Below are 10800 nucleotides of genomic sequence, written 5' to 3'. Positions count from 1 at the left end.
TTTCTTTGATGTTGAGGAAGACATTTTCTCACAGAGCTTATCCCACCCTCTTTTCTTTTTGTCGATTTTGTTTATCTTCCTTCACATGCTCCTAGTTATATCATTATTCTTTGAATATTGTGTATGTATATCTTCCTATCATTATTCTTTTCTTTTGAAATACGGCTTCTGGATGGACGGCGGTGTTGCCGGAACTGGTAGGTAGATGGCGACACCACTAAGTGGACTTCGGCGACAGCATCGATCGGAGTGGGAGGAGAGGGTCAGCGATAGAGACGGTGTGTGAGGGAGGGTCAACGACACAATTTGGTGAAAAAGAGGAGAAGATGAACGGCGCAACTGTGGTGGTGAAAAAGGGAAAGGTGAAAAGTGATATTTGAATTATGGTAAAGATGAGTAAATGAAATGATGTTTTTTTGTTGTAGTAGGTTTTGGAGTTCAGCCCAATAAAAATTAGTAGAAGTTGGTTGAACCTCCTGTTAGTTACCTAACGAAATTGGTTTTTATATCCATATCAAAAAATAAGTGACAGAAAAAAAATTAATTTCTAACGGATCTTTATTGCATCTTTAATTGGTCTTTAAGGCTTTGATAAGTATAAATTTAAGACTTTGAAACCTTAGAAGATAATAAGAACGAAGGGATGCAAAAATTAAAAACAATTATTTTCTCTTAAGTTTGTTTTATTTTCTTTATTTACCCTTCTCATCTCAAAAAAGAGTTGAAACATTTTGTAATTTAGACATTTCTAGTTCATATCTTAGTCTTTGATTACATTTTTGTAAATCTGATATAGTTCATATACCTAACCTAATATCTTTGATTAAAATATTAGGAGCTGCAAAGAATTTTCAAACGCAGATTTACAAATTTTATTGTAACTAATTTAGTAGTGATCTCTAATAATAAATGTTTAAGGAGAGAATATCTAAAATATTTAAATTAGTATATCATCTGATTTAAGTCAATCTTAGTTCTAAGGATTAATAGTACTATTCTACACATAAAAGAAAGAGTAAAGGATATTTTCGTCCCTGACCTTTTTTTTCACGGACATTTTCGTTCTCAAGGAATGAAAAATACATTCAAGTCCCTGACCCATGAAAAACGTGGACATTTATGTCCTTCCATTGAATTCAGCCGTTTGCACTGAACGGAAAAGGATGAGCTGGCAGAGGTGGCGCTGAGGTGGCCGTAACAGAGGACAGGTGGCATGGAGCATTTCGTAATAGGACATATAAGTCCCTGGAGACAAAAACGACGCCGTTTTTGTAACCTCCCCCAATTTCTCTGCCTTTTCTTCTTCCCTCGTCCTTTTTCCCTTCCATTCTTCTTCCTCGGCCCCTGCCTCCATCACCGCCGCACAGCGGCACCTTCGTCAGCCACCATCAACGCTGGCGAAGCTACTAGAAGCTTAAGCAACTAGAAGCTTCCACCACCATAGCCACTTTCACCTTCTCATGTCCCTATCGTCTTTTCGTTCCTTTGTACCCATTTGGCACCACCGTGCTCCCAACCACCAGAGCTTGGGCCTCTTTGACGTCATGCAGCGTATGAGGTTGCCGCCACCTTTCAAATGCTCCGCCGCAGAACCCGACCAGGAAACCAAGGTTCCCGCCACTTGCCTTCTCTTGAATGTGTTGCAACTATTCGATGGTGCTTGCAATTGAACTGTTCTATGATTTGATTCTATTAGGATTTTGGCTTGATGTGTGTGTTTGCCATATTGTTGTTTTATGTGTGATTCTTTTTGGTCTCTGGATTTTGTGGTGTGAAGGGTATTATTTGCAGGCAATGTGTTTGAAAGAATGTGTGAGTGACATTTTTATGTTTTGTGTTTGATAGGTGTTCCTCTTCCTTTGGTTGGGATGATGGCGTATGGCTTGGTTGCGGCGCTTGGTCTGCAATTGGCCACAAATAAGATGTTGCCTTTTGGGATTGGCAGGTCCAGCTCCCAGCTCATGATGTTCCATTCTTTTTGAGTGCTTTCTCAGGTTTGCAGCAGCATTGATTAGTTAGAAATTTGACTGCTGGTGGCCTAACAAACATGTGAATTTCTATGAAACGATACTGAACTCTCTCTTGTTGAGTAGCTCATGTCCTTTATCTTTGTACAAGGGTTGAAGAAGTTCGTATAATTTTAGGCTTTTAGTTGTTGTGCGTTGGAATAACACTATTCTTTTAACTGTTTTTACATTTCCAACTCTTTTGTTCCTCTTAATCTAAACGTTGTCTAATCCGTTTATGATGATGTACAGGAATACATACATTTATTCTGAACCATTATGGACAATGGTCCAGCACCATTTTCTGATATTGGCAAAAGGGCAAAAGGTAAACCTGAACTTAACTTCATTCCACGATATATACACATTTTCTGATATTTGATGGCTGGGTTATGAATGTTGTTCCTGTTAGTAGCACAAATTCCATGTACTGAAAGAGCCTCTATATCAATTCTCCCAAATTACTTTTACAATCTTGTTAGTGTTTTGTAATATTTTGCAATTTTTATAATTTAGGTGTGAAGCATTTGACACCTACCCAAGAACCTATGATAATGACTATGTGTTGGATTTCAAGACATTGCCAAGGCAATGGGGTGGCAAGTCACATTGAAAGATACATTTGAGGGGCCTCATGCTAGTTATAGAGTATTAGTGTGTGACAAGCACCTGCTACATGCTTGAAACAAAATGGGAGGGTCAGCTTAGCAGAGAGATGAGAGAAAGTGAGAAGAGAGAGAGAGAGAGAGAGACTAATGGGAGTAAGGGAGTGAGAAAGGGAAGAAGATGCGAAAAGAGAGGAAGGATGAGGTCGCCGGCGTTGATGGTGGCTGATGGAGGCGCGGCTGTGCGGCGGTGATGGAGGCAGGGGCTGAGGAAGAAAAATGGAAGGGAAAAGACAAGAAGGAAGAAGAAAAGGGCAGATGGGGGAGGATACGAAACGACGTCGTTTTCGTCTCCAGGGACTTATACGTCCTGTTACGAAATGTTCCGTCTCCAGGGACTTATACGTCCTGTTACGAAATGCTCCATGCCACCTGTCCTCCGTTACGGTCACCTCAGCGCCACCTCTGCCAGCTCATCCTTTTCCGTTCAGTGCAAACGGCTGAATTCAACGGAAGGACATAAATGTCCACGTTTTTTCAGGGGTCAGGAACTTGAATATATTTTCTATTCCTTGAGGACGAAAATGTCCGTAAAAAAAAAGGTCAGAGACGAAAATGTCCTTTACTCTAAAAGAAAAATACCAACGTGCTGACCCTAATAGACGTAAGTGCTTGTATTTTCTCACCAAAACAATCGTCAATCTTTCATAATTCATCATGGATCGGAGTACATGATGGAGAAAAGGAAAAATAATGGTATAAGGAAGAATGTATTTTGAATAAGTAGTTTCACTACAATTCCACATATATCAAATAAGTTGTTGTTATTATTATTATATGTATTATTCAATTAAAAGTTTAATACAATAAAATATTTGATTAAATTTAGAGAATTACATATATAAATAATACATATAAAGATATAGCAATTGAACTGATTCATTCTAAAAATTTCTAATAATTATAATTATTGCATATTTATCAATAGAAATATTTTTAAGATGAATATAATAATAGAGTTTTATTTGTTATAGTAATTAACAATACATTTATTATACTTTAATTTTAGGGTAAAAAACGTATATGAACCAAGGGGAGTTTAAAATTACCTAAATCAGCCAAACAAAATTTTGATACATCATTCTACCAAAGAACAAATTAATGTAATTCGAATCAATACAATTCGAATTAGATTTGTATGTAATTCGAATTACTTGAAAGCATTGACAACACGTAATTCGAATCAATATGTCACGAATTATAAACTTAGAGTTCGAATTGTATCAATTCGAATTAGTAGGGAGACATGCTTTGAAGGGAGTTCGAATCAAGTTGATTTGAATTACTCTATTTTCGAAACTAGTAGTAATTCGAAACGATATAATTCGAATTACTTCCTTTTCGTAACAAATTCTAATAAATTTTTCTAATGAATTTATTTAAATTATACTACAAAAAATATTTTATTCAATACAAAATAATTTTAAAAAAATAGCTTAAAAAATATTTTTTAAATTATTTTGCATACAATAAAATATTTTTTTTGTGGTATAATTTAAATAAATTTATTAAAAAATATTCATGAGCTATCAAGAATGGGTAGAAGAGTATTGTATAAAATTCGAATTGCTCACCATATAATTTGAATAAGGCTTGGTTTGGTAAAGCTTTTACTTTTTAAGAGTAGCTTATGAAAGCTGTCTTTTAAAAGACGACTTTTTAAAAGCTACAACACTTGCGTTTGGTAAAATCACATTAAAAATAGTTTTTAATAAGCACAAGTACTATAATTGTGTTTGGTAAAACAGTTTTTAAAAATTAAAAAAAATATAATAAACATATTTATAACGAAGAATAATATTTTTTTTCAAATCTTAGAGACCAATAATTTAAATATTTATTTGATTTACTCTCTATATTAATATAAATAGAATTATCATTAGTCAATAATAAAACTTGTACTGATACGTCTATTACCCATTTATATATATTGACTCACTTATACAAATCACAAAATATGAGACACATATCTCAAGTAAAATTATATGAAGATTGTGTTAGAATTTGTGAAGGTTAGGTTGAGAAATTAGAAATATATGAGGATTCCAATGGCAATATAATGACAGGAAATATGTGTGAAAAAATTAATAAAATATATTTTTAATTGTTTTGTATGGAATAAAATATTTTCTTTAATTTCTAAATTATTATTGACTATGTAGAGTACTTTATTTAAAATTTGAGTACCTAAGTCATTAGAACATTACAAATTTTTATAGTACTCCTAATATTTTTTAAGCCATTTTTTAAATTATTTTACATAGAATAAAATATTTTTTGTAGTATAATTTAAATAAATTTATTAAAAAATTTTATTAGAATTTGTTATGAAAAGGGAGTAATTCGAATCAACTTGATTCGAACTCCCTTCAAAGCACGTCTCCCTACTAATTCGAATTGATACAATTCGAACTCTAAATTTATAATTCGTGACATATTGATTCGAATTTACGTGTTGTCAATGCTTTCAAGTAATTCGAATTATATCAATTCGAATTACATACAAATCTAATTCAAATTATATTGATTCGAATTACATTAATTATTCTTTGGTAGAATGATGTATCAGAATTTTGTTTGGCTGATTTAGGTAATTTTAAACTCTCCTTTACTCATATACGTTTTTTACCCTTAATTTTAAATGCCTAATCTCCTAGGATGATTCAAATTAAATCAAATACTCTTAAGATTAGATATCATTACTAAATCAATTACAGTAGAATTTGTAAGGTTGAGTTCCAATACTCTTTAAAAATTCTGAGATCTAGTTAAAAGATATTAGTTAAGGTATATGAACTACCTCAAATTTGTAAGAATGTAATCTGGATTAAGATATGAGTTAAGTTGTCTGGATTATAAACTATTTTTAAGTCTCTTGAGATGAAAAAAAATTTAGAAAATTAAAGAAAAATAAATCAAAAATTTAAAAATAAAAAAATTGCTTGTGATATTTGCAGCACTTAAAATTATTGGAATTTTATTGAGTAGTATATAATAATAATATTTATTTGCCCCCACTAAATTATTAAATTTGACTCCATAATAATTTTTTATTCAACTTTCGACACTTAATAGTCAATTTAAGAACTTCATATTAGATGTCCATTATAATGATCAATATTTACATTTAAATAAGATTGATGTTCTTTCTTAGAAATCGACTCGAAAGAATATTATCTATCCATTTGTGTTTCTTCTTTTGAAATTAGCTTTAGTTTTTTTTATAATAACTACACTAATTGAATACATTTTTTTCAACTATAAATATCATCAAAGAGCTAATTGTATGAAAGTTGATTTTTAAATGATTGTTTAATGACATATACAAAAAAAAGACATTTTATTATATTGTTAAGGTTTTAAAATACGAAATATAAAAAATTAAAAATTAAATTATGTGTTATTATTTAAATTACTATTTTAGTATTTTAATTTGTAATTAGATATTTTGAAACCTAATTATACTTTACAATAATAAAATATAATTATAACAACAATTTATGCTACGTATATATAAAATAAACACTTGTACAGAGTAAATTTTAAAATACAAATCTACAAACGAGATATTAATACATCTATATATGAGATATGTTTTTTTTTTAAACTATATATGTCTCATTTGCAATTGAGATTCGTTTTAAATTTTTTATAGTAATCTCATTTAGTGTTGTAATGTATATACTTTTTTTATTGGGTGAACCACCAAAAATATATCCGAATAATTTTGTTGTTGACGAAAATGTATTCAAATTTTGTTATCGACAAAATGCCCTCAAATAATTTAAAAAACGTAATAAAAATGCTCAGCATTAAATATGTATTCTCAAAAATATTTTAAAAATTAAATTTTAATGTGATTTTTACAAGCATGATTAGAAAAATGAGATATTTCTTAAAATTTGGTAATTTTTTATAAAATATATATTTTTTGTGATTTTTTTTGTCAATGATCAATAATAATTTTAAAAAATAAAATAAAAATATAGAGATCAAATTTTATATTTTTTTGTGTGTATTTTTTAAACAGTTATTTAAATTTTGGATCAAATGTATAACTGGTTCATCAAATATAAAAGCCATTTGTCACCTACAAAAAAATAATATTCTTTATGAATATTTTTATCACGTTTTTAAATTATTTGAAGGTATTTTTTGTCGATAATAAATTTTGGATAAATTTTTGTAAGGAAAAAATTATTTAGATGTATTTTTAGTAGTTTACTCTTTCTTATTTTTATAGTAAACAAGATGTATAATAAAATGTAAAAATATATTTTTCTGAAAAATACATGCATTGGAAAATACTTAATTTATTTAAATGAAAAAATTCCGAATTACTTATTTCTAAAAGTATACAAGATTATTCCCAAAAAATAATATGAATTCCATTTTCCTGAGTTTTATTATTTTAGTATTTTATGTTGGTGGACCCACACAGCACCACAAGTAGAAAACTTTTCTGCAAAACGAATGAGCTAACAAATGCGCTAAAGCATCAGTCGCCATCCTGAAGATCAACTCTGAGGTCAACTGCCCCCCACACCAACACAACTCTCTCATTTTCTCAGTTCTGAATTGTGATAAGTATTTCAAACTATCTTATGCTTTCTCTTTATTCTTTGAACTAACTTGGCAGGCACGGACAACGTTTCTCTTGTCTTAAATAAAAGAAATTTGGTTTTCCGTCTGATTTTTGAAGGTTTTGGCGATACACTCATACCCCTATGGCCCTATGTTTTGGAACAACACGAATTAGCTATGACTTTTACGGTCAATCATTAATTCATCATTTGTGCTCTCTTGTCGGTGTCATGATATATTTTGGGATTAAATTGTCAATAAACCCTAAATTAACCATTATATATTTATGTATAAATACATATGTTATTCAATCTATTTTTATGATTTTATAAAGAGAGAATTGATTTAGTAGCTGATTTTTATGTATAAGAAACACAAAAACATGGTTGTGATATTTGATATGGACATTTTTAAATTTCAAGTGCCTCGGTATATCTATTCTCAATCAGCATAGAACATACCTAGTTTTGATCCTTGGCTCTCATTTTGCCATTGCCAGGCAACATTGCAAGGCTTTGTTGAATTCAAAGTCTTGGAATAGATTGGTTAGGTGGTTTGGTGACAATGGCACGAGGTGAGCTCCTTTCTCTACAAATAGAGCTCTTAAAACCACCGAGAGAGAAGAAGCAAAAATAAAAAGCCTTTTTGTGAGAGTGAGCTCTCATAGTGAGTGTAATATCCTAAGGAATCTGTCGCACAACTAGAATGTACTGAATAATATATACTGGGTTTTTGGTATTCTCTAATGTTCATTAGATTTTATAAATTATATTAGAAAAAAGTTTTACTAGGATACACTATATTTAAATTGTAGTAAAAACACATCTAATCTTAGCAGAATGTTCCATTGGTAGAAACTCATATCAGGTGGTTTGGACATATGGAAAGAAGATCGGTAAAACATAGAGTTAATAGAGTAGATGAGATGGAAGGTAGACAGAGGCGAAAGGTAAAAAAATACCCGAAAGACAATAGATGTGGTGGTCAAATAAGGTCTACGTACAAACAGTCTCATTGTATACATAATACATTATAGGACTTAATGATGTTATTAGATCGATGTAACTGATCTCACATAGTGAGATAATACTTTGTTGTTGCTGTATCTTTAAATACTGTGAATATCGGGTTGGCCCATAAATTTTTGTCCCACCAGAAAATTTTTCCATGTTAAATATTAGTGTCTATTCTCTTTCTATTGAACCATTTGTTGGTATTACCATTGTGAATGTGTCTTGATATAAAGTATCAATAGTGCTTTATTCTTCCCATCACTCTCCATGTAAATTTTTGTAGTATGCTCCCACTACCGGCTTTGACTCTCTTTGTTTTTCCCTAACACCTAGAACATGCTATATGATGATCTAGAAATGATTACACACTCATGATCTAAACTTTCATATTCATTGATGTATGTAGTTTGAGGACAATGGCATCAAAGGGTTTATTGCAAACTGAAGAGTTGTACAAGGTATTATTGCTTCCATAGTCCCATTGATCTCTTTTCCAAGTTGCTAGATATACACTATAGTTGTATGACTTCAATTCCATCATCTGAATTTGTTTATGGATATGGTAGTATATTTTGGAATCTAGTGTTTTCCCACGTGAGCCAGAGCCTCTCAAGGAGTTAAGGGATGTAACTGCTAATCATCCAAGGTATGCCCTTTTTTATTTTACAGAGATTGTTCTTTAAAACTTCTTTACAACACTATTAATTCTTGCCATACATATTTTAAGACTAGTAGTAACGACTAGTAGTTCTATTAATTCTTAAAGAATATGACAGAAACATTTTACTCTTTTTTTATCAAATAACATTGACTTCTCCAATGTAATTCTGCATGTTTTACATATCTACATGCTGATTGTTGAATCACATTTCACTTTTTGTGTTTGCCAGGAAATTAATGGCTACAGCACCGGATGCAGGTCAGATCATTACCATGCTTCTACAGCTAGTAAATGCTAAGAAGACTATCGAGATCGGAGTCTTCACCGGATACTCCCTTCTACTGACAGCGCTTTCGATTCCTGAGGATGGGAAGGTAGAGTGCAACTTTGAATTTTATGTATTATATTTGAGCCTTATTGAACTAGTTCATGGTGAAATTCATTTGTATTGACAAAGATGTTGTTTCCCTGCAGATAACCGCTATTGATATAGATCGAGATGCATATGAAATCGGATTACCGATAATTAAGAAAGCCGGCGTTGAGCACAAGATTAACTTTGTGGAGTCCGAGGCTTTGCCGATTCTAGATCAGCTCTTGACTGATGTGAGAATCTTAAATTTCTCCATTTTTGTAGGTTTTATGAAGGGTTAAACAAGTTTATTTTTCATTGCTCTAAAAAATTTAGTGATTTGGGGGTTTGGTTTTTGTTAAATGTTCTTTATGGTTAAAGTGATCCTTCTTGTTATTGCAGCATGAGAATGAAGGGAGTTATGACTATGCATTTGTTGATGCCGACAAAGTTAACTATTGGAATTACCATGAGAGGCTATTGAAGTTGTTGAAGGTTGGTGGGATAGTAGTCTATGATAACACTCTCTGGGGAGGCTCTGTTGCGAAGAATGAAAATGAGACTCCGGAATTCTACAGACCTGGCAGGCATCTGACAATCGAATTCAACAAACAAATTGCAGCCGATTCTCGAGTCCAGATTTCGCTTGCTCCATTTGGGGACGGCATCACCATATGCAAGCGTATCATGTGAAAAAGTCTAGTGATGCCAAGGTTCAAATGTGTATAGTTTAGCTTATGATGAATCTAATAAAAAAGACCACATATGTGAATGTGGATGATCTGCAGTTTATGGTAATAAGAATAAAGCAAAGATGGAGGATTCAGGATTGTCATTCATAAGAAACATGATAAGACAGTTTCACAGATACCCTTTTGTGTGAAATGTTAATCTCTCGTATCATTTTCAGTTAGGTTGCGAAGATTCATCTCTGATTCTGAGAGATACTCTTTTAGTTCCCTATTATGTTATTATTTTGTTGCATCAGTTGAGGGAGAATTTTCCCACTCTTTCTGTTCGTTGTAGAGAAAACGTTATAAAGAAAAGGATTACAATGTTAAAAGATAGCATTTTCTGTAAAATTTTATCTTCACATTTTCAGCGTTCTTTCCTGAAAGTAGATATTTAGATCGTTGTTTGCAATCAATCTCCCGAAGAAAAAAATTGTAAGAACCTATTTAACTATATACTCACCCAAATTTTAAATATGGATCCTTTTTTTTCCCCTTTAAATATAATTAGATACATAGATAAAATTCACAAATTTTCAAATATCACATTAGTGGACTTTCATGGAGGAAGGTTCATCCTATCCAAATATCTTCGACTTTTTCCAATAAATAACATCTATCACTCAACAAAAGTTATGAATATAAGTCATTAAGATTTTATTCAGTTTTTGTTCTAAGCTATAGCGGGCGCATTCCTTCATCTAATATGCAAAAGTAGTTCAATTATGAACAAGTTTGTTTGTATAATTTTCCATTAAAAACAAAACGGTATTTTCATTAAAAAAATT

General features: G+C 31.5%; 1 protein-coding gene across 6 annotated transcripts; it reads left to right on the top strand.

The window, feature by feature from the left end:
- The first annotated feature begins 7126 nt into the window (after positions 1-7126).
- On the top strand, positions 7127-10137 carry LOC107474667 (probable caffeoyl-CoA O-methyltransferase At4g26220). 6 transcript variants are annotated; one of them, XM_021135485.2, is made up of 7 exons: positions 7178-7258; positions 7374-7444; positions 8675-8726; positions 8835-8914; positions 9159-9303; positions 9404-9535; positions 9684-10137. In XM_021135485.2, the coding sequence occupies exons 3-7, from the start codon at positions 8685-8687 to the stop codon at positions 9972-9974; spliced, it is 690 nt and encodes a 229-aa protein (XP_020991144.1). In that variant the 5' UTR covers positions 7178-7258; positions 7374-7444; positions 8675-8684; the 3' UTR covers positions 9975-10137. The 6 variants fall into 6 exon arrangements, with proteins under 6 accessions (XP_015949790.1, XP_015949785.1, XP_015949789.1 ...); XM_016094304.3 differs by lacking the exon at positions 7374-7444 and having other exon boundaries at positions 7127-7199; XM_016094299.3 differs by lacking the exon at positions 7374-7444 and having other exon boundaries at positions 7139-7258.
- Positions 10138-10800: the final 663 nt, after the last annotated feature.

This window comes from Arachis duranensis, chromosome 2 (assembly GCF_000817695.3).
Source record: "Arachis duranensis cultivar V14167 chromosome 2, aradu.V14167.gnm2.J7QH, whole genome shotgun sequence".
Lineage (NCBI taxonomy): Eukaryota > Viridiplantae > Streptophyta > Magnoliopsida > Fabales > Fabaceae > Arachis > Arachis duranensis.
The sequence above is the reverse complement of the archived record's forward strand: the minus strand, read 5'-3'. Positions and strand labels throughout refer to the sequence as shown.

Bases quoted from the DNA above. Each gene is read 5' to 3' on its own strand.
- LOC107474667 (XM_016094304.3), top strand. From the start codon at position 8,685: ATGGCATCAAAGGGTTTATTGCAAACTGAAGAGTTGTACAAG. The intron at 8,915-9,158 runs GTATGCCCTTTT...TGTGTTTGCCAG, and splicing joins GTAACTGCTAATCATCCAAG to GAAATTAATGGCTACAGCAC. The intron at 9,536-9,683 runs GTGAGAATCTTA...TTGTTATTGCAG, and splicing joins TAGATCAGCTCTTGACTGAT to CATGAGAATGAAGGGAGTTA.